The sequence below is a fragment of the Notechis scutatus genome, chromosome 14 (genome assembly GCF_049901735.1).
Source record: "Notechis scutatus isolate UNSWTSFEM ecotype Mainland chromosome 14, rNotScu1.2, whole genome shotgun sequence".
In the NCBI taxonomy this organism is placed as follows: Eukaryota; Metazoa; Chordata; class Lepidosauria; order Squamata; family Elapidae; genus Notechis; species Notechis scutatus.
In genome coordinates, this window is record NC_142022.1 from 1806770 (window position 1) to 1830141 (window position 23372).

Here is a 23372-nt window from a genome sequence, read left to right on the forward strand (position 1 = left end):
TCAACCTGTGATTTATGACACCTGTCCTCACCTTCCTCCAGGCCAGGGACCTCTCGGACACCCCAGAGCCAGAGAAACATCCTGGCACGCCCATTTAAAACCCAAAGAATTATGAAGGGGGAAAGGAGGATTTTCAGCAGAGAAAAACAAAAACAAAATATCTTTCGTTTTCCCCATATTCAAAGAAAGAAATTTGACTACAAAGACAGAATCAAGAAGACAGCAAAAGCTGCCTCTGCAAAGAAGCTGAAGAAATTGTACATCACCGAGATAGTTGTTGCAAGATTGCACAGACTCATTGCAAACAATGGCATGATAAAATAGCAACAGTGGGGCACTAGCATGTCTGCAAGAAAGAAGTGGAGGCACCACAAACACCGACAACACGGTAGAAAAAGAAGCAGCTGCAGGTCTAGTCCCCTTTCTTACACCCTCACACCCACCTCCACACATGTTCAGTCACTGCATTAAACTACAATTATTTGGTTTTGGTTCCGCTCACATCAGGTGAGCCGTCAGTGGCTTATGGCTTAGTGCACAGTTAAATAAACCAACTGTGGTTTGGTTCAAATAACCATGGCTTCAAACGGTATGGGTAAAACTGATAACGCAAGCTAACACAAACGCTGCCTGACTTCACACATAGCCTTAAACAAGTATTTCTCAACCGTGGGAACTTGAAGATGGGTGGAATTTCTGCTCTGGAGTTGTACTCCACTCATCTTCAACTTAGCAAGGTTTAGAAACACAGTCTAGGGAATTCTGGGTGTTAAAGCCTGTCCATCTTCAACTTATACTAAGGTTGAGGAACAGTGGCTGGCTGGGGGATTCCGGGAGTTGAAGTCCACCCGTCTTCAAACTTGCTAAGGTGGCGAAGTGCTGGCTTCAGCCCCAGGAGATTAAACAGGAAGAGGCAGGAAGGATCCAGCAGAATCCGCTGGGCTGCTGTGTTGCAATCAACCCCTTTGCAGAAGTTTTGAATTCCGGCCAGGGGGGAAGGTAGCCAGGGTGGTGCTGCCCAGCCTCCCAGAAGCCTTATCAGAGCCCGAGAGTCACGGGTTTAGGAGAAACAGCCACTCCTGCACGTAGCCCTTGGCGAGGATCCTCAGAGGGCCAGGAACCAGGCGTGGGGGAGGTCCACAACCCAGGGGCCCCTTCCCCTAAAGCCGTGAATCAGGCAGAGACCACGCACACCAGCACACCCTTGGTCCCCCCCCCTCTCCAGTTGCACAGCAAAAGCAAGATTTATGGCAAGTTTTGCTCCATTTAATCCACAGCTTTTCCTTCCAGGCTCTTTCAATCAATATCAATCAGAAGAGAGTTGGAGAGGGACCTTGGAGGACTTCTAGTCCAGCCCCCTTCTGCTCAAGCAGCAAACCCTACACCTTCCTGGTTAAATGGATGTCTAGTCTCTTCTTAACAACCTCCAGTGATGGAGCACCCACAACCTCTGGTGGCAAGCCGTTCCACTGGTTAATTGTTCTCGTTGTTGGGAAGTTTCTCTTTAATTCCAGGTTGTTTTTCTCCTTGATTACTTTCCTTTGATTCTTGTCCTGCCTTCTGGTGCTTTGGAGAATAATTTGGCGCCCCTCTTCTTTGGGGCAGCCCCTCAAGTGTTGGAATAGTGTTATGATGTGTGTCCCCCCCAATTCTTCTTTGCCCTAGACTGGCCAAACCCAAATCCTGCAACCGTTCATCGTATGTTTTAGTCTCCAGGCCTTTGATCCTCTTAGTTGCTCTTCTCTGCACTTTTTCCAAAGTCTCAACATCCTTTTTTCTAGCATGGTGACCAAAACTGGTTGCAGTCTTCCAGGTGTGGCCTTACTAGGGTTTTACAAAGCGGTATTAATTAAGGTGACCAACTTTTTTACAATGAGAAGGAGGACACAAATAAATTGAAGAAAAAAAAGACCAAAGCCACTTGCACCTGACTGGTTTCCTGCCTGCATTCTTGAAATGTAAAACTTTGCTTTTCTCCACATTGAAATTCATTTTGTTGGATAGGGCCCATTGTTCAAGTCTGCCAAAGGTATTTTTGCATCCTGAATTTGTCTTCAGGGTATTGGCTATTCCTGCCAGGTTGGTGTCATCTGCAAATTTGATGAATTCCCCTTCTATTCCCTCATCTAAGTCATTTATTAAGATACTGAATACTGGGCCTAAGACAGAACTTTGTGGTACCCCACTGCTTACTTACCTCCATGTAGATGCAGTACATTTTTTTTCAACCTTCGCAACTTTAAGAGGAATGGACCTCAACTCCCAGAATTCCCCAGGCAAGAGGCTAGAACATCCGCTCCCAGAATTCCCCAGCCAACAGGATTTAAGATGCACCAACATCAATTCCCAGAATTCCCCAGCCAGCATGCTTTAAAATATGCGGACTTCAACTCCTAGAATTCCATAGGCAACCTGTTTTAACATAGGCGGACTTCACAGCAGCTACATTTGTGCTTCGCTTAGGATTTCCACTCATTCTCTTTCCTTACAGTTTGGTAAAATAAGACTTTAAAACAACATTTTGATTGGGGAGCCTGCTGACTGGGGAATTCTGCAGTTGAAGTCTACACATCTTTAGGCGGCCAAGTTTTGAAAAACTGCATTAGATTGTTACCAGCTGAAAAACCCTGAAGAAAATGCTGCCATCTAGTGCCATCTTCAGGTTTTGCAGCCCGGCCAAGACACTTCCAGATTGTGTCTTTGCATGTTTTATTTATTTTATTTATTTGATTTGTCAATTGTTTACAAGATAATAAGTATAAGTGTATACATAGTTGTGAATACATGAGATGGGTACATACAAGAAAAATAAAAGAATAGAGAAACAATAGGACAGGGACGGTAGGCACGTTGGTGCGCTTATGCACGCCCCCTACAGACCTCTCAGGAAAGGGGTGAGGTCAATGGTAGACAGTCTAAGGTTAAAGTTTTTGGGGTTTGGGGAAGAGACTACAGAGTCGGGTAGAGTATTCCAGACATTGACCACTCTGTTGCTGAAGTCGTATTTCCTGCAATCAAGTTTGGTGCGGTTTACTTTGAGTTTGTATCTATTGTGTGCTCTTGTGTTGTTATGGTTGAAGCTGAAGTATTCATTGACAGGTTGTATGTTGTGTGAACCAAGCATGTTGTGGTTTGCAGGTGGGTTTATGACGGACATTGGATGACGAATAATGACTATCCCATCTCACATTCTGCACAGGGGCTAATTATTATTACATTTATCTTGCCACGAGGCGGCCATCTGTGTTTTTCCCACACTATTGCTTTATGAAAAGTGCAAAAGCCATTTTAGGTCTCTCATTAAAAGGTTTTCAGCATCGCCAGCTCCAAAAGTAGAAGGAAACACAAGTCCTCAAATTACAACCATTCCTTAGGTGACCATGCGAAGTCACAACGGCAATGAAAAAAAGTGAGTTATGAACATTTTCCACCAGTGAGAACAATTAATCAGTGGAAAAACTTGCCTCCTATGTAGCCCACGTGCCACAGGTGGCACGCAGAGCCATTTGTGCCGGCACGCGGGCTGCAGGCAAACTTACCTCACTGCGCATGCGCGTGCCTCACAGCCTGATTTTCAGCCGGTTTGAGGCCTTTTTCGGCCTCCCAGAGGCTTGAAAAAAGCCTCTGCAGGCTTTGCAGGACGAATAATAGATCCATTTTTGTCACTTCCTGTAATAGCGGAAGTGATGAAACGGGCCTATTATTCTGCCTGCAAAGCCTGCAGAGACTTTTTTCAAGCCTCTGGGACAGTGATCCCCAACCTTTTTTACGCCGCAGCCCGGTATCCCCAACCTTTTTTATGCCCGGTACCGACATCAGCTGGCGCCGCCATCTTGTTTTGATGAAAAGTGCTTCCGGTGAGCTTTCTACCCGGAAAAGCTCACCAGAAGCACTTTTTCATCAAAACAAGATGGTGGCGCCCAGCAAGCCAGTGGCCCGGTAGGACTTGTTCCACAGACCGGTATCGGTCTGCGGACCGGTGGTTGGGGACCCCTGCTCTGGGAGGCCAAAAAAGGCCCCCAATCAGCCTAAAATCAGCTGTGAGGTGCAGTGCAGGTAAGGGGGCGGCCAGGGGGGGGATTGTGTGTGCATGCGCAGGGGGTGGGGGGGCACATTTCCTTCTGGGTGCTGGCACACAAGCACACACATACAAGCGCTTGCACAATTTTTGGCACAGGAGCCCCAAAAGGTTAGCCACCACTGCTAACCTGGGTTTCCTGCCCAAAGCAGGGGATTGGACTAGAAGACCTCAAAAACCCCTTACAACTTTGTTGTACCGTTGTAACCTCTGCTCAAGCAATAGACCCTATAACGCAGGGTGGGGGCATGGGTGCATTGCATTATGGGTGCAGGTTAGTCATCATTGCCCTTTATCATTTCTGACAGATGTCTGTCCAGTAACTTCTTAAAAGCCTCCTGTGATAGAATACCCACAACTTCTGGTGGCAAGTAGTTCCACTGGTTAATTGTCTTCAACTGTCATGAAATTTCTGAATGGGTGGACCCCCTCTTCTTTGTGGCTGCCCCTCAAATATTGGAAGATGCTATCATGTCACCCCTAAGTCCTTATCATTAAACTAGACAATTTGACTAGGGTGGTGTAAGGTTCCTGCCTTGAATAGAGGGGTTGGACTAGACAACCTCTGAGGTCCCTTCCAGCCATATGAGTCTATGTGACTGTGTACACCACTGTGCTTCTTTTAAAAAAAAATTAAAGGCTTAGCACGATGCACAGGAGGTTAAGTAACATATCAACAAAACTTTTAACTGATAAAAACTGGGAGTCAGAGATTTATGTTCGAAGAAACTCTTGATTACTGGTATGGAAGCTGTCAGTGAGTCACCCTCTCCCTGTTCTTCAGATCTCCTCCTCTTCCTCATTTAATGCATACCACAAAGCCTGGGGTGATAACAGCAACATAACACCTGGACACAAGCCCTTCTTACCCAACTGTGGCCGGAAAACACGACATCAGCAAGACTTGCGAAAGAGGAAGCCAGGAGGAGAAACACAGAGAGAGGGCTGGCCAGCACTTAAAACCCCCAGCCATAAATAGTTAGAACTTGAGATGATAATAATAATGATAAAAACTAGTAGTAATCAGAGAGTAGTTTGCTCAGGAAAACTATTCCAGGTGTGTCTTTTTTTTTTAAAGTAAACTTTATTAATCTTTTATATCTTTAAAAAAAAAAAGTGTAGATATCTTGAAATGGACAGTTTGTGGCAGTCATCTCTATACTTCTATTTTGTGCATTATTTACAAATATATACAATTTTGCAAATGTAAACATTTAATCTTTATGTTGCTGATCATTAATTCTTTCATCATCCATCTATCTCAGTTCAATCCAATCATACCATTTTTTTTTCCAAGTCCTACAATACTCAAAAGACTTCAGGTGGGTCTTTTTTCAAGCACATCCAATCAGATCATGGATGGCTTTCCTTCGAAGGGCAGTCCTCGGGTTACGACCGTAAGTATATTATGTACAGGCAATGCTGGGCTTACAATTGTTTATTTTAGTGACCCTGGGTGTGAAGTTACGACGGCAGTGAAAAAAGGGACTTGGGATCGTTTTTCGCATGTACGACCGTTTGCTGCATCCCCGTGGTGGCGTGATCAAAATTGGTTTGACACGTGTTTATGACAGCTGCAGCCTCCTGGAATTATGTGATCCCCTTTTGCGACCTTTTGACAAGCGAAGTCCATGTGGAAGCCAGATTCACTTTACAACCGGCTTCACTAAACTTATTAACTGCAGAGATTTACTTACCAACCGGGGCAAGAAAAGTTCTAAAATGGGACAAAAGTAATTTAACAACTGCCCTGCTTAGCAACGGAAATGTTGTGCTCAATGTTGGTTGTAAGTTGAGGATTCTGTACATATTTATGTATTTTATGTAATTGATTTGATTTCCCATTTCATTTCTCTCAAAAGAGGAACTCTGGGCGGTATATAATATATCTATCGATATAAAACCGAAGAGAAGCCATCGGGAAGTTGAAAGTCACAGCCCTGTGATAACAGGCGGTTCTCTTGACTTACGGTACAGCCACGACTGAGCCCCAAATGTCCATCGCTAAGCAAGGCGGTTGTTAAGTGAGTTTTGCCCATTTTACGACCTTTCTTGCCACCGTTGGTTAAGGGAATTGCTTGCAATTGTGAAGTTTAGTAACACGATCCGTAAGTGAATCTGGCTCCCCCATGGACTCTGCTGGCCAGAAGGTTCGCAAAACCTGGAATCCTGCATCCAATTTTGGGCATTAAAAAAAGACGTTGAGACTCCAGAAAGAGTGCAGAGAAGAGCAACCAGGATGATGAGGGGACTGGAGGTTCAAACATACGATGAACAATTGCAGGAACTGGGCCTGGCTAGTCTAGGGAAGAGAAGGACCAGGGGATACAGGAGAGCAACCTTCCAATATTTGAGGGGCTGCCCCAGAGAGGAGGAAGGGGTCAAGCTATTCTCCAAGGCACCTGAAGGCCAGACAAGGAATAATGGGTGGAAACTGAACAAGGAGAGATTCAACCTGGAAATAAGGAGGAATTTCCTGACAGGGAGAACAATCAACCCATAGAACAGAAGTTGCCTTCGGAAGTTGTGGGAGCTTCATCCCTGGAGGCTTCCAAGAAGAGGCTGGACTGCCATCTGTCAGAAATGGTGTAGGGTCTCCTGCTTGGGTGGGGTGGGAGTTGGACTAGATGACCTAAAAGGTCCCTTCCAACTCTGTTAATCTGTTAATGAGCCTGGGACACTACAACTGTCATAAATAAGAACCAGTCACCAAGCATCTGAATTTTGATCACATGTGGCCACTGGGGATGCTGCAATGGTCATGTGTAAAAAAATGCTCACAATTCACTTTTTTTTCAGTGCTGTCATAAACTTCAAATGGTCACTGAACAAAACAGTTGAAAGTCTCTACCTGTATCTTGTTCATGAGCATGAGTGATTTGGGCAACATCCATGGCAAAAAAAAAAAAAGGATCAGCCACGGCCACGTGGTGCCTCACTGAATGACCACACTGCTTAAAAGTCTTTTCTGGTCCCAATTGTGGTCATAAGCCGAGGACTACCCATATTAGGCCCAAAACGTTGCAAGCTTTTGGCCCAGCCAAATTTCACACCTGCCCAGAAACTCCTACTCATCATGTGGGAAGCAGCTTGAGCAGGGGGTTGGACAAGATGACCTCTAAAGTCCCTTTCGGCTCTATTCTATTCTTCTTCTATGTCCCCTTCAGGAAGCAAAGGGCCACGAAGACCTTGGACTGGAAAAACTGGGGTGGTATGTCCCCCATCCAGGGTCTTGCACACATCCCAACTTCCACTTGGCACCTCCACCTGAGCAGGTGGGCAATTTTGAGCTACAAGAGATGGAAAACTCCGCTTATCCTTTTATTTCCCAATCAAGTGTGGCCCCCAGAGGCCCCCTTGCAAAAATACCCCACTTCTTTATTTCCTTTTTAAGTCAAAGGAGATTGACACCGGCATCAGCCCTGCCTCCCCCTAATTCCCAAGGCCTTAAGCCCAAGGGGAAGCTGGAAAAACATCAAAACAGAAATTTAATTTGCAATCCAAAATGTTGCATACACGTTTAAAAGAAGAGACGTGACACACACACCCCACCCAAAAAAAGGCCTCAGTTTGGCAGGGGATGAACTTCAGGATGCAGAAAAATATATTAAGTTTACAGCACAAATATATGAATTTTTTTTTGTTCCCACCATCAATTAAAACCAGAAGAATCACTCCAAACTCTGTCTACAAAATTAGGAATTCTCTTTCTTTGAGTTTCACCTTGGTGACTTGAAGAGGTGCATTCTGGAAGTTGAAGTCCACCAGTCTTAAAGTTGCCAAAAGGTTGCAGACCCCTTACCTAGAGGCTGGAGTGGGACATTTGGAGACCCCTTTCGAGAGCCCTGAAGGGTGGGATCGCCAGAAACGTCGCCAATGCAGGCCTAGAAAAATAGGCCACGCCACTCAGCCAGCGCCCACCGACGGCCTCAGTAGATGGCTTCATCCATATTATCATCGCTGTCGCCCCCAAAGTCTTCCCCGTTGTCGAAATAGGACATGATGTAGTCCGTCTCCTGCAGTAGCAAAAAGCAACAAGAACAAAAAGGAAAACAGCTGAAGTCCGACCCCTTCAGAGCCTGCTAAAAAAACACACTCAGGTGGGATTGGAGATCATAGACTTTCAAATCCACTTTTGTCAGAAGCTGCATTTCGGGGCAGTGGTGCAGAATCTGACTCCAAACCAGCAAATGGTTGACTCGGCGAGACGGGCAGCATTTTAAGGTTTAAAAAATAAAATAAAAAAGTAAAGTAAAAAGTAAAATAAAAATAAAATAATGAAAAATAGTAAAATAAATTAATCATAATAATAATAAATAAAATAAACACAATAAAATAATGAATAGAATACCAGAGTTGTAAGGGACCTTGGAGGTCTTCTAGTCTAACCCCCTGCCTAGGCAGGAAACCCTACTACACCACGTCAGACAAAGGGTTATCCATTTAACCATTAATGAACCATTTAATGAAATAAAATAAGTAATAAAATAAAATAATAAAATAGTGAATTGAAGTGAAGGAGTAGAGTAGAGTAGAGTAGAGTAGAGTAAAAAAGTAAAATAAAGTAAAGTAAAGTAAAGTAAAGTAAAGTAAAGTAAAGTAAAGTAAAGTAAAGTAAAGTAAAGTAAAGTAAAGTAAAGTAAAGTAAAGTAAAGTAAAGTAAAAAAGTAAAGTAAAGTAAAGTAAAGTAAAGTAAAGTAAAGTAAAGTAAAGTAAAGTAAAGTAAAAAAGTAAAAGTAGTGGGAGCTTCATCACTGGAACTTTTAAGAAGAGACTGGACTGCCACCTGTCAGAAATGGTGTAGGGCAGTGGTTCCCAAACTTTTTCAGTCCACCCCCCCCTTGGTGCTACAAACTCATCCTCGATGCCACCCACCCAGGGGTGGGATTCAAATTTCTGTGGGTGTGGCCTAATTTGAGGGTGTGGCTTGCTGGTCACGTGACTGGGTGTGGCTTGCTGGTCACGTGACCAGGTAGGTGTGGTTTGGTGGTCACGTGACTGGGTGGCCGTGGCCAGGTGACTGGCACACCAAATACAAGTGGTCCTCACTTAATGGCCAGTTGTTTAGCAAGTGTTCTAATTTGTGACTGGCCTCCCCAGAGATACTTGACCTGTTTTTGGAGTTTTGACAGCCATGCACACACATATACACACACTCCCTTCTAACCTTGCTGGAGCAGGTCATTGGACTAGAATTGGCAAAGCATCTCTGATTAGATTCTAGTAGTGAATATAATCTAATCAGAGATGCTTTGCGGATTCTTGATTTTTTTAAATTTGTATTCCTTTATTTTATGTTGCTGAATTGCATTGAGATGTATGTCCCTTCTTGTGCACAGCCCAAAAGCTTTTGTGATTCATTGCAGAAAACATTACCGACCTCTGGCTTTACTCTACTTTTCAAACGTGCCGCCACTGCCGCGTTCTAGGTGCCGGCCCCGCAGGTCCACCCCATTGAGCCCGCTGCACCGGAGGGACCTGCCCAAGCAAGTTCGAGCAGAGCGGTGCACCAAGTCAATGGGATGAGCCTGAGAGAGGGAAAGAGAGAGGGAGAGAAAAGAAAGAGAGAAAGAAAGAAGAAAAGAAAGAGAAAAGGGAAAGAAAGAAAAAGGGACAAAGAAAGAGGGGTATGGAAGGAAGGGACAGAAATAAAAAGAAATAAACAAGGAGGGAGGGAGGAGAAAGATAATGAGATATCTATTCTAGTCCAATCACCTGCTCCAGCAGGGTTAGAAGGGAGTGTGTGTGTGTGTGTGTTCTCCTTGTAATTTACCAGTACGATTTGGTTTTGCCTTCTTCAGAATTGGCACTTTAAAACATTGGGGAAAAGTATTTTTTTAGGGTGGAGATCTGGTCCAATGGATCCTGTTTAAAGCCTCAACAAAATGTGAGAGCTTCCTGATAGTCTTGGCCATGTTTTGGCCACAAAACCCTTAATAGAAGCCAAAGATGTTTCAATGTGGAAAAGGGCCTCAGTCTAAACTAGGCCTCATTTTAATCTGATGCATCAGTGCTCTCGCTCTCTCTCTCTCTCTCTCCCTCCCTCCCAGACTGACTTCGCTCTACTTTCCCGGTGTGCCTGCAGGGCCGGCGCCTGGATGGATGGATAGGAAGAGAGAGAGAGACAGACAGACAAAGAGAGAGACAGGTAGGTAGGTAGGATGGATGGATAGGCAGGTAGGTAGGTAGGCAGGCAGGCAGACCTTTTGGATGAATGTATGGATAGATAGGTAGGTAGGTAGATAAGTAGATAGATAGATCTATATTGGTAGGAAGGTAGGTAGACAGAAAGAAAGACAGGCAGGTAGGTAAGTAGGCAGGAAGGCAGACAGACAGACAGAATGCGACAGCGGCGGCACTTTGGGAAAGTAGAGCTACTTTCCCAACGTGCTGCCGCCGCTACGTTCAACACGCCGGCTACGCAGACTCACCCCATTGAGCCCCTTGCACCGCTCCGGTGCAACAGTCAATGGGGTGAGCCTGCGGTGCCGACACCTCGAATGCCCCCCTGCCGCCTCTTAGTGCCCCCAAGGGGGCCGGCAGAGGGGTGCTAAGAGATGGCAGGGGGGTGTTCGAGGCACCGGCACCGCAGGCTCACCCCATTGACTGTTGCACCGCTCCGGAGCCGGAGCCTTGAATGTAGTGGCAGTGGGTTTGCTCTACTTTCCCAACGTGCTGCCGCATTCGTGGCGCTGGCTCCGGAGCAGTGCAACAGTCAATGGAGTGAGCCTGCGGGGCCGGCGCCTTGACGCCTCTTAGCACTCCCTAAGGCATCCCACTGCCCCCCAGGGTACCACCCACTTTGGGAACCACTGGTGTAGGGTCTCCAGTTTGGGCCGCGAGTTGGACTAGATGACCTCCCAGGTCCCTTCCAACTCTGTTATTCTGTTGTTATTCTGGAGGAACAGAAGACAAGAGAGCAAGAGAAGAGGAACTCAAAATACGAATGGAAATGGAGAAGAAGCAAAGGGAGGAGAGGAGACAGGAGGAGGGAGCTGTAGGTGGCCAAATGATAACTAAAGAACCAAGAGAACAAAGAACAACAAGAGCAATAAATCCTAATTATAAGGTACTGTATAAACAGTGGAAGAGGAAAAGAAACTGATTTCTATAAATATAAATGGACTAAATTTGGCTATTAAAAGGAAAAAAATATTTCATAAATTAGGGAAATTAAACATAGATATAATCTCCTTACAAGAAGTGCACATTAAAAGACAACATGCACATCTGTTGAATTGTCCTAGAATTGGGAATATATTTACATCATTGGCACAACAAAATAAAAGAGTTGTTTTATACATTAGAAATACAATTAAAGCTAAGCAAATTTATACAGATGAAGAAGGAAGAATATTGATGGTTGAAATAATAGATAATAATTTAAAAGTACTTTAATTGCAATTTATGCTCCCAGTAATCAGCAAGACCAATTTTATAAGAAGTTACATAATAAAATAATTGAACTGGAATATGATAAGATATGCATCTTTGGAGACTTTAATGCAATTGTAAACACAGAACTGGACTATAAAACACAGAAAACAAATACGAAAAATAGAAAAATATTACCCAAATCTTTTTTTAAGATGGTGGAGGAGCTGAGTATTAAAGATATATGGAGAGAATTGAATATCAAAAATAGACAATTTACATTTTATTCAAATAGACATCTATCATGGTCAAGAATAGATATGATTTGGATGTCAACAGACTTAATACCTAATATTCAGGAAGCAAATATTGATACAAACATTTGGGCCAATCACAACCCAATAAGGATTAAATGGAAGGGACAGAAGTAAAGACTAAGATGGGCTTAGAATAATTTGATTTTGAAAGAAAAAGAATTTATTAATAACCTGGAAAAAGAATTGGTTTTCTTCTTTAAAGAAAATACATGAGGAGAAACCTGGCAGCTGATCTCAGAGAAGTATTGAATGAGGTTCTGACAAAAAATAAAGTACCTGATTCACGGACAGAGGCATATGTTACACTTATATCAAAAGAAGATACTGACCCACAACAAATAAAAAATTATAGACCAACATCTTTGCTAAAAGCCGATTATAAAATATTTGCTTCAATAATGGCAGAAAGACTAAAAAAGATATTTAAATCATTTTATAAATTCAGATCAAAATGGATTTCTACCCAAGAGACAAATAAAAAATAATATGAGGATAACATTGAATACTCTGGAATACAATGAAACCCACTCAGAGAAACAAATGGCATTAGTGTTTTTAGATGCACAGAAAGCGTTTGATAATGTGAATTGATAGGTTTACTAAAGCACTAAAGGCGATTTATAACAAGCAAACAACAAGAGTAATGATAAATGGAAAATTGACAGAAAACTTTAACATTCAAAAAGGAACCAGGCAAGGCTGTCCGTCATCCCCATTATTGTTTGTATTGACTTTGGAAGTTTTGAATAGAAACATTAGGAAAAATGAAGAAATAAAGGGAATGTAAATAAAAAAGGAAGAATATAAATTACAAGCTTTTGCAGATGATTTGGTTTTTATATTGGAAGAACCATTGGAAACAGGCCCTAAGTTGACTAGAGAAATAGAGGAGTTTGGCGAAGTAGCAGGATTGAAAATAAACAAAGAAAAAACAAAATATCTTGGTGAAAAATATGACAGAAAAACAAAAGAAAAGATTAATGGACAAATTAAATATTCAAATTACAAAAAAGTGAAATATCTAGGGATACAAATGAGAGCTAGATGTGGAACACTTAAAGATAATTACGAGAAATTACTACAACAGATTGAGATAGACTTGGAAAAATGGAAAAACTTACAACTATCTTTAATAGGTAGAATAGAGACAATTAAAATGAACATATTGCCAAAAAATATTATACTTATTCCAGACGATTCCAATAAGTTTGAAAAAAAAATACTTTGAAGATTTAAATAAAATGTTGAAATTCATTTGGCAGGCAAAAAAGACGAGAATCAAGATAAAACGACTGCAGGACAGAAGGATGAGAGGGGTTTTTGGATTACCCAGTCGGGAACTACTACCAGGCAACAGTATTGATGTGGATGAAGGAATGGATTACATTGAAAAATGCCAGATTATTAACACTAGAAGGGCATGCTTTACAATTGGGCTGGCATGCATTTTTATGGTATAAAGAAAGTAAGGTACATGGATATTTTAGGAGACACTACATTAGGGATGCTTTATTAACAGTATGGGGAAAAAATAAGAGATTATCACTATATGAAAATACCAGTCTGGTTATCATTAACTTTTACATATCCACAGCTTTTTAAAAAGGAACACATTATTAGAGATGAAGAAATTTTAAATGAAAAGAACAAAGCAAGAATTAGAGTCACACAGGATAAAAATGAATTGGTATTCATATTTGCAAATACATACAAGGTATGAGAAAGACATCAAGATGGCTGGGTTTTATAAGGAATTGAATGAATTGGATAAAATCCTAACAGGCACTGAAGAGAAGTTGATTAAAAAATTATATGGTTACTTACTAGGAGTGAAATTAGAGGAAGAACAAGTTAAAGAATCAATGATTGCGTGGTGGAAAAACTTTGGATATGGAATAGATTTGGATAAATGGCAGATACTATGATCTAGAAACTATAAATTAACTATGTCAACAGCTTATAAAGAGAATTTGTGTAAGATGTTTTACCCCCAACGAGAATTGTCAAAATGTTTAAAGATAAGTCGGCGAAGTGCTGGAAATGTCAGAAGTTACCAGAATCATACTACTATATGTGGTGGACATGCACAGAAGCTAAAAAGTATTGGACGAGAATACATATGTGACTGGAGAAAATGATAAAACAATCTATAGATTTAAAACCAGAGACATTTTATTGGGAATTTTGCCTGAGGGTTATAACAAAGAGTTAATCTATTTGATTATCAATGTATTAACAGCAGCCAGGATTGTATTTGCACAAAACTGGAAAAATGAGAAAATTCCGATGGATGAGGAAATAATTAAGAAAATAATGGAATGTGCAGAAATGAGTAGATTGACAATGGCAATTAGAGAACAAGAGGAAAAATATTATTATAAAATTTGGAATTTATTTTATGAATGGCTTGATAGAAGAGTCAGAAATTAAAATATGTAAGTACAGTATAATATTTATTACTGATAATTGAATGCGTTAGAGTAAGAAAATGAATGTGAAATATATTATTGAAAATCAATAAATATAACGTTAAGGCTAATATAATAAGTGATATATGCAATATAAAATACTGATTAGAATGATTATATACATACATAAGTAAAATATGTACGATAATGTTATTATGTGCACAAAGAAATGTTTACCCAACTGACACACTGATGAACAGAAAGGTTTTGTTTTTGTTGTTGTTATAAAAATAAAAATTTTATTTTTTTAAAAAAAGTGGTGGGAGCTTCATCCCTGGAGGCTTTCAAGAAGAGACTGGACTGCCCTCTGTTAGAAATGGTGTAGGGTCTCCTGCTTGGGCGGGGGGGTTGGACTAGATGACCTACAAGGCCCCTTTCAACTCTATTATTCTATTCTATTCTATTTCTCCAATTCAGCGTTTCTCAACCTGGGCCATTTAAAGATGCATGGACTTCAGCTCCATGATGGCTGGGGAATTCTGGCAGAAGTTTACCCATCTCAAAATGGCAGAGGACACGGGAAACAATCTCCCACCAAAATTCAGGAGCAGCCATTTTGGGACTTCACCTCTGCTACGGTTTCTTCCGTCTTACCTCTTCGAACTCTTCTTCGTCGTATTCTTCCTCCTCTTCCTCCTTGCCTTCTTCACCCTCTTCCTTCTCCTCTTCCTCTTCCGATGTCACCTCTTCCTCTTTCTTTTCCAGCGTCTGGGGAACAATTAAAACAACCTGATCAAAATTTTGGGAAGTTGGCAACTGGCACCGATTATTACAGAGGTCTCCACACTTAGCAACTTTAAGACTTGTGGACTTCAACTCCCAGAATTCTCCAGCCAGCTATGCTCATCATCTATTAAAAGCTTTGCTGGCCGGAGAATTCTGGGAGTTGAAGCCCACAAGTCTTAAAGTGGCCAAGTTTGGGATTCTGGGAGTCGAAGTCAAATTATGACTTCATAATATGCTTTCTACAGTTTCGTAAACAAGAAACTAAAAGACTCAAAGTCCATCCCACCCCTGAAAGGACCTAATGGTAAAGACTGCAATGACGACACCATTAAAGCCAACCTCTTTAACACATTATTTGTTGTTGCCGAAGAAGCTCAAACCGGAAGTCTTACCTCCAACTTCTTAATGGCTTCCTCCTTGTCTGTGGGCACTTTGGGTTTCTGCTTGGGAACTGGAATCACCTGCCCTGCACCGGAAAGAAACCAGAAAAGCTTATTATCTTAGCCAACCACTTTCCTGGGTCTGTTTTTGGCCAGGTTACAATCAAGGAGTTAATTCAAACCGACAAAACTTTGCTTGTGTTAAGTCAGATTTCCCTTCCAGAAAGAAGTGGGGGCATCTTTCCTGCTTACAGGAAATGTAGAGAAAAGTAAAGTCCTACACAGGCAAGCAAAACCCAAAGTACACCTATGGACTGGGTGAAATGAGGCCCAATAGCAGTAACTGGGACAGGGATCTTGGAGTCTTAGGGAACAACCAGTTAAATAGGAGCCAGCTGTGTGCAGCAGCAGCCAAAAAAGCTAATGCAATCCTAAGTTGTATTAACAGAGGGATACAATCAAGATCAAGGGAGGTACTCATACCACTGTGTAAAGCCTTAGTAAGGCCACACCTAGAGTACTGCATCCAGTTTTGGTCCCCACATTATAAAACAGAGATTGAGACTGTAGAAAGAGTGCAGAGAAGAGCAACCAGGATGATTAGGGGGTCTCTGGAGGCTAAAACATACGATGAACGGTTGCAGGAACTGGGCCTGGATAGTCTAGGGAAGAGAAGGACCAGGGGAGACAGGAGAGCAGCCTTCCAGTATTTGAGGGGCTGCCCCAGAGAGGAGGAAGGGGGTCAAGCTATTCTCCAAGGCACCTGAAGGCCAGACAAGGAATAATGGGTGGAAACTGATCAAGGAGAGATTCAACCTGGAAATAAGGAGGAATTTTCTGACAGTGAGAACCATCAACCAATGGAACAGAAGTTGCCCTCGGAAGTTGTGGGAGCGCCATCACTTGAGACCTTCAAGAGGAGTTTGGGAAAATTACATTTCCTCCAAGCACAGGTAATAAAATTACTTACTTTGTTTTCGAGTCTTCTTCACGCGGATTTTTAGTTCTGGAGGTAGCTGCTTCCAATCTGCAGAGATCAGCAAAGATTTAACCGAGCAATTAAAATTTAGCCACTTGGGCCCCAAGGTGGGTTTTTAAAAAAAAATAAAAATAATGTAATCTCTTGGGCATAATTTAGAGCAGGGATGCTCAAACCTGGTCAACTTTAAAACTTGTGGACTTCAACTCCCAGAATTCCCCAGCCAGCGTGATTTAGAGACAAGGTGATTCTTAATCCTTCCCCAAGATTAAAGGGGAAAACCCCCCCAGTTTTGGTTCCTGTATCTTTGTTACTATCAACTTTGTACTAGAGTAGTTCTTGACTTATAACCATTTGTTTAGTGACTGTTTGAGGTTACGTCACTGAAAAAAGGGGCTTATGGCCGTTTTTCACACTTACAACCGTTGTATGGTTAACATGATCAAAATCCAGACACCTGGCAACTGACTCCTAGTTATGACAGCTGCAGTGTCCCAGAGCTGTGCGATCTTGTTTTGCGACCTTCTGACAATCAAAGTCCACGAGGAAGCCTGATTCGCTTAACAACTGTCTTACTGCCTTAACAACTGAAGTGATTCACTTAACAACAAATGGCAAAAGGTTGAAAAACGGGGGCAAAACCCACTTAACCAATATCTCCCTTAGTGATGGAAAGTTTGGGCTCCGTGGTGGTCGTAAGCTGAGGACCGCCTGTGCAAGAATCCCCAAGAAATCAAAACGTTTCTCCTGGCCTCACCTGGGTTCCACTCCATGGAGTTATCCGTCGGGCCCGCCACCTGATACTTGTCGGAATAGCGCTCAATATCTGAAGAAATGAAAAATTCAGGAATTACCCCGTTTCCCCGAAAATACGACCTACCCAGAAAGTAAGCCCTAGCTTGATTTTTTACATGTGAGCCCAATATAAGCCCTACCCCCAAAAATAAGCCCTAATTAAGATCCCACCCATTCCAGAATGGACAGGTAAAAGTTAACCTAGGGTGGGGATGGGGGGGTGGAACTGCCCTCCTATTTACCTTTGGACAGTTGTAGCCAGGCCTTGCGCCCCAACACCTGCCTTGCCGGCCCATTTCTTCTGCAGCCGGCAAGGCTGGCACGGCTTTCTTGGAGCTATCGGCTGCAGAGGCCTTCAGGAAAGCCTTGCCGGCCACAGTAGAAGAAGTTTCTGAAGGCCTCTGACAGTGAAAAGGAGGCCGGGGGCGACGCACACAAGTGAGGTTAGTCAATGGAGGACACCCCCTGAAATTAAGACCTGGTGCCTTTTTTTTTGGTGGCAAAAAATATATATAAGACAGGGTCTTATTTTTGGGGAAACACGGTGGTGATGCCCTCTTTAAATAGCAAAGGGTAAGAAGATGGTGAGCAGGCTGAGATGGCGGGTGGGGTTAAACCCGTCATGAGTTGGGAATCCCGCCGCAGTCACAAAAGTCCCGAGCCGTCACTCCCTCCCCGTGAATTCCGCTGACCCTAGCACCAATTTAGCAGACCAGATCCTTGTGGACAACTTCTGCAGATTCTTTTAAGGATGGGGAAACTAGCAGGTGGACAACCCACCCCCTGGCAGGTGTAGAAAAGAAATGAAAGAAGAAAAAAAAGGAAGAGAAAAAAAAATCCTATGCAAGATTCAATGACATCGCAGAAGCTCAGCCGATCGCGAGGCAGAAATTATTTCAAGGGCTTTGCATGGTTTTCTTGGCTGATCGGTACCTTTTTTGGGGGCCGAAGGTTTGATGAAATACGGCAGGTTCTTCATGGCCCCCCTCAGCTCCTGCTTCAGGGCCAGCATGTATTCGACCTCCTCTCCGGCCAGCAAGGGAAGGGCTTTATATTCCAGCGGCTACAGAAACAAGCCAGGTTTAAGACAGAACAGGGGAATGCTTTCCCTTCCCACGACATGCTTCATCGGGCTATTAAATTAACCCAGTTTCTGGATAGGTGTCAGGCCCGTTGTGGTTCGCCAGCAGCCGGTGCAGACAGCAGCAGAATTGGACAGTGGGGAAGAACGGGGACCAGTCCGGGAGTCTGGGGAGGACTCGGACGAGGGTCCTGTGTCCGATGCAGGGAAGGGGCCAGGACCACCTGGGAGTTATGTGCTACCTCCGGAGTCTGGCAGCAGCGAGGCAGAGGAACAAGGGGAGCCTGTTTCCAGTTTGCGCATGTGCAGAGCTGCCAGAAGGCCAGAGCAGCTGAGACAAAAGGGGCGACTCGGGAGTAAGGCTGGGAGGTGACTGCCCCTCCCATAAGGTATAAAAGACAGGCAGATGATGAAACCTTTGCAGGAAGCAAAGTCATTTGTTTGGTTCAGATTCATTCTTGAAGCTCTTTGTACTTGGTCGGTTTTTTTTTTTCTCATTCATTTGACATTTCTGCTATTGGCAACACTTCACAGGAACGAAAGGTGGGTGCTTATCTCGAGGGACTGTTTGAGATTCATTACCGGCTGGGAATGAAAACAATTCCCAGCGTTGCAATAAAATAAGACTTGTTTTTAAAATAATCATGGGCGTAATTACGGTCTAGGAAGCCTTGGTCAGTACAAGGCCTGCCTCCGTTCAAAATCCAAGAAAGAATCTCCCCGACTCCATTAAGGTAGAGAAGAAGTTTTGTGGCCGGCCAATGGCCAGCAGAGTTGGTGGCAGACACTCAGACAGTGAGGAGGTTGGGGAGGAACATGGGCCAGTCCTGGAGTCGGGGCAAGGCTCTGATGAGGGCTCTGTGTCGGAGGCAGAGATGGGGCCAGGGCCATCCGATAGTTATCAGCTGCCTTCGGAGTTGGAGATCAGTGGGGAAGAAGAACAGCTGGAGCCTGTTCCCAATGTGTGCATGCACAGAGCTGCCAGGAGAAGGGAACAATTAACCCATGCTGGAGATCTGGCTGACAATAGGTGTAAGAACCTGAACCCGCAACAGCCCGACCGGGGAGTTCCCACAATATGGTAAGCCACAATCAACAAACCAGATGCTTCGTGTGTTGTGGGAATGCAGCCAGTATTCTTTCACTGATCCAAGAAAGAGGGTTGCAGCAGCCGAGCCTTAAAAATTGAGCTTGGGAAGGTAGTCCTCGATTTATAACCATTCATTTAGTGACCGTTCAAAGTTACAATGGCACTCACTTATGACCTTGGCAGCATTCTGTTCTGACCCAGGCTTAGCAGAACCAAGAAAACAGACTCCTTGTCCCGAAAAACTCCTCTTTTAGTTACGGTGAATTTCATGGCATTCACACACGGAAAAGTCCCGGCAATAATCATTCCAAGAACAGACCTTATCAATCCTTGGATAATTGCCAGAGCTTCCAGTAGCAAAGCTGTAAATTAATACCTGTTAAGGAGCCTCTGTGAGGCACAATAAGCAAATCTTCTTAAAGAAATATGAGCTAATTGTCTCCTGCAACCTCCGCTCCCCTTTTGCTTCTATTGATTCCCCAGGGAGGGGCCATTCAACATCGACATGTGCCTTTCTTCCCAAGTCGGCCCCCTGTTCCTTAGTTGTTCTCCTCTTCTGACAGCTCTGCGCATACAGGCATCTGGAACAGGCTCCAGCTGTTCTTCTTCCCCACTTATCTCCAACTCTGAAGGCAGTCGGGAAATGTCAGACAGAGCATCCGTCACAGCCTTCCCCAGACTCCAGGACTGGCCTCAAGTTCCTCCCAACCTCCTCATTGTCCTAGTTTGCTGCCAGCTCTGCTGGCAGCTGGCAGGCCATAACACATTCCGCAGGGTCCCATAATCAAAAATTAGTAATTTTTAACCTGTAAGAGGCAGATTGAGTCTGGGCATGTAGCTGTGTCTTAAGGACCTTACAAAAGTCCAAACAAGGTCAAAGAACACTCAAACTCATGACCCATCACAAAATGGACTTAAGAGTTGCCACAAGCACTGAAATATATTCAAAAATCTCCCAAAAATGGACGGAATTATCTTTATGCTGAAATGACCTAAAGATTGTTCAGTGATATTGGCTTATAATATCCTCGAGTTATGACTGTTTGTTCAGTGACCGTTTAGTGTTACGACCTGTGCTGCAGGAAGGGGGATAGGATGGCCCTGGAAGTTCAATAAGACTTTCTGAAAAGCACTTTTAACAATGAAGGTTGTCATAGTCCCGTTGGAGTCTGAATCCGAGGAGGAAGACAAACAGCTGACAGGGAGTGGGAGAGGGGCTCCATTGGCTGTGGAGGAAACTGGAGAAGGGCAAAGTCCGGCTGGGCAGAGCAGAGGAGAGGTAGAACAAGGGAGAGGGAATTCAGAGGAAGACCCAGGCCCACCCCCGTTTCGCCCTAGGGCACACAGGGAGGAATGGAGAAGGGAGCAACGTGGGTTGGGTGGCTTACAGGGTAGGAAAGGGCCCTGATTCCCTTCATTAGCCATACCTGGGAAGGGAGTTTAAGAGATTCATGCTGAGTGCGGCAGTTGCTGGGATAAACATGAGTTTATCTTGTGTTGACTTTAGTTATCTGTGTCCCTGGCATCGTCCCAACTGTGTTGAATTACTGCCGGTCCTTCACATCTGGAATTCCTGCTCCTGCCCTGCTGGACTAATGACCTCATTTTGCCTTGAGTGGACTTTTAAGTCACAATTTTTGCTGACCACGTTTTGGCCTTGATTCTCGGCAGCCAACGGCTGTTCCTGGGAGAGTTTTTCTCCAGCCCAGAAGGTAACCAGGACATTGGGGGCAAAGTTGGAGCTAATAAAGGGACTCCTCCTAATTATCTGACTGGGTTGCCTTTGTGCCACGCCCCTTTGGGTCATCACAGAAAGGAAAAATTGGGGGAGCACCCAAGGAAGTCCGAAGGAAACCGAGCAACTCACAGGGAAGAGGGGTGATGGCTTCAGGGTGGGAGGGGGCAATGCCTCCCCCTTCCCGATGCCCACCGCCTCAACATTGAAGGTCATGTGCCCGCCTCGGCCCCTTCCTCTTCCGCCTCTTCCCGCCATGACAGGACCCTGGTGGGGGAAAAATTAAAAAGATGACAGAAAGTTAGAAGACAAGCAGTCCCAAAGTAAGCGAATGGGGCTGAAATCAGGAATTTGCGCACACGATAGTCCTTGACTTCTAACAGTTCCTTTAGTGACCATTTGAAAAAAAAAAGGGACATGACTTTTTCAGACATGACCACTGCAACATCCCCACACATGGATCACACATGATCGAAATTCAGATGCTTGGAAATGGACTCATTTCTGACAGATAACAGATTAACTGAGTTGGAAGGGACCTTGTAGGTCATCTAGTCCAACCCTCCGCCCAAGCAGGAGGCCCTGCACCCTTTCTGACAGATCTCTCCTTGAAAACTTCCAGTGAGATGAAGCTCCCACAATTTCTGAATAACAAAATAAAAACATTAACGGAAGGGACCTTGAAGGTCATCTAGTCCAGGGGTCACCAACCTTTTGGACCTCAGAGACCACCAAACTCATAATTTTAAATCCCAGGGACCACTAATATGAATTTTGACTGACGGTGGCTTACTGACATTGGTGGGAGAGATCTGATCTAACCCCTCTCTCCCTCTCTCTCACACATACACACACACACACACACACACACACACAGGTAGAGGTGGGATTCAAATTTCTTAACCGGTTCTGTGGATGTGGCCTAATTTGTGGGTGTGACTTGGTGGTCATGTGACTGGCTCGGTATGGCTTGTATGTAAATATTACAAATATTTATATCAATATTGAATTTTTTATTAAAAAAAGAGCAACTTTCACCCACAATCAGGCAAAGCAGGCAGGCAGATTGAGTTGCTCACAGCATCATTCAGTGATCTATCTATCTGCCACCGGCTACCTGAGTCTGTCACATGAAATTTGCTTGCTGTGATTCTTCACTGAATAACAGAACCTTCAGTCCTAAGGGAGGTTCAGCTGTGCTTAAAAGCAGAACCGAAGATCTAAAGACTAGCTAGAAAGCAAGAAATCCAACCATTTCCTGCTTCCTAGCTAATCTAAATCTCCCGGCACAGCAGAACAGATGATGGTCGGAAAATGGAAAAATAGCAATTTTGCAGGCAAGTTTGCCGGGTAAGGAGTGAGTGGGCGGGGAGGGTTCCTGCGGGCCATGTGGGCGGTGCAGCCTTGTGTTTCTGTGCAGCCTGGATTAATTGCTTTGGGGGGGGGGTGTTTTGGGGGTGAGATTTCTCTGCGGCCCACCAAAATTTTCTCCACCGGTTGGCGACCACTGATCTAGTCCAACCCAAGCAGAGCGCATCCTGAGATGGCTTCTTTGGTGGCATGCAACAGAACAGCATAGGAGAGTTGGAAGGGACCTTGTAGGTCATCTAGTCCAACCCCCCGCCCAAGCAGGAGGCCCTGCACCCTTTCTGACAGATCTCTCCTTGAAAACTTCCAGTGAGATGAAGCTCCCACAATTTCTGAAGAACAAAATAATAACATTAACGGAAGGGACCTTGTAGGCCATCTAGTCCAACCCCCTGCCCAAGCAGGAGACCCTGCACCATTTCTGACAGATAACAGATTAACAGACCTGGAAGGGACCTTGTAGGCCATCTAGTCCAACCCCCCCACCCCACCCAAGCAGGAGACCCTGCACCATTTCTGGCAAAGGGCAGCCGGGAAAGCAAGGCACGCAGCCCCCATGCCTTTCATCCCCCCCCCACCCTCCGCGCTTACCCGTCCGACCCAGCAGAAGACTTCCGAGCGCGCGCTTATAACTCCCTTTGCTCAGCCTCCGCCGCGGAGCAAACGGCGGCCCAGAAACCGGATACTCCACGTTCCAAAGGGGCGGAGCCTCTGGCTCGGGCAGCCAATGAGTGAGAGAGAGAGAGAGAGTCGAGGGCGCTCAAGGTTGGATACGCAGCGTTCGAAAGGGGCGACGCCCTCCGGCCCTGGCAGCCAATCAGAGGGGAGGAGGCGGAGAAAAAGGGGCGGCCTTCGGGGCTGTTGCAAAGGCGGCGAGGGGAGCTGGGCTGTTTGTATATAAGCGGGAGGCGCTAAGGCGGTCCCTTTCGGGGCCCATCATCCACAGCTTCGCCCGCTGGTTTGTAGGGTTGTGTTGTAAGC

The 23372-nt window shown here is 44.4% G+C and overlaps 1 protein-coding gene across 1 annotated transcript; it reads right to left on the reverse strand.

The window, feature by feature from the left end:
- Nucleotides 1–5142: 5142 nt before the first annotated feature.
- POLR3GL (RNA polymerase III subunit GL) lies at nt 5143–23093 on the reverse strand. Its single transcript, XM_026687556.2, has 8 exons — nt 22983–23093; nt 21156–21290; nt 18051–18180; nt 17080–17148; nt 16314–16370; nt 15356–15429; nt 14832–14945; nt 5143–8094 (listed from the first exon to the last, which is right to left on the reverse strand). The coding sequence occupies exons 2-8, from the start codon at nt 21279–21281 to the stop codon at nt 8008–8010; spliced, it is 657 nt and encodes a 218-aa protein (XP_026543341.1). The 5' UTR covers nt 21282–21290; nt 22983–23093; the 3' UTR covers nt 5143–8007.
- Nucleotides 23094–23372: the final 279 nt, after the last annotated feature.

Bases quoted from the DNA above. Each gene is read 5' to 3' on its own strand.
- POLR3GL (XM_026687556.2), bottom strand. From the start codon at position 21,281: ATGGCGGGAAGAGGCGGAAGAGGAAGGGGCCGAGGCGGGCACATGACC. The intron at 18,181-21,155 runs GTGAGTTGCTCG...TTGTTTCTGTAG, and splicing joins AGCCATCACCCCTCTTCCCT to CCGCTGGAATATAAAGCCCT. The intron at 8,095-14,831 runs GTAAGACGGAAG...TTGCTACTGCAG, and splicing joins ACGAAGAAGAGTTCGAAGAG to GAGACGGACTACATCATGTC.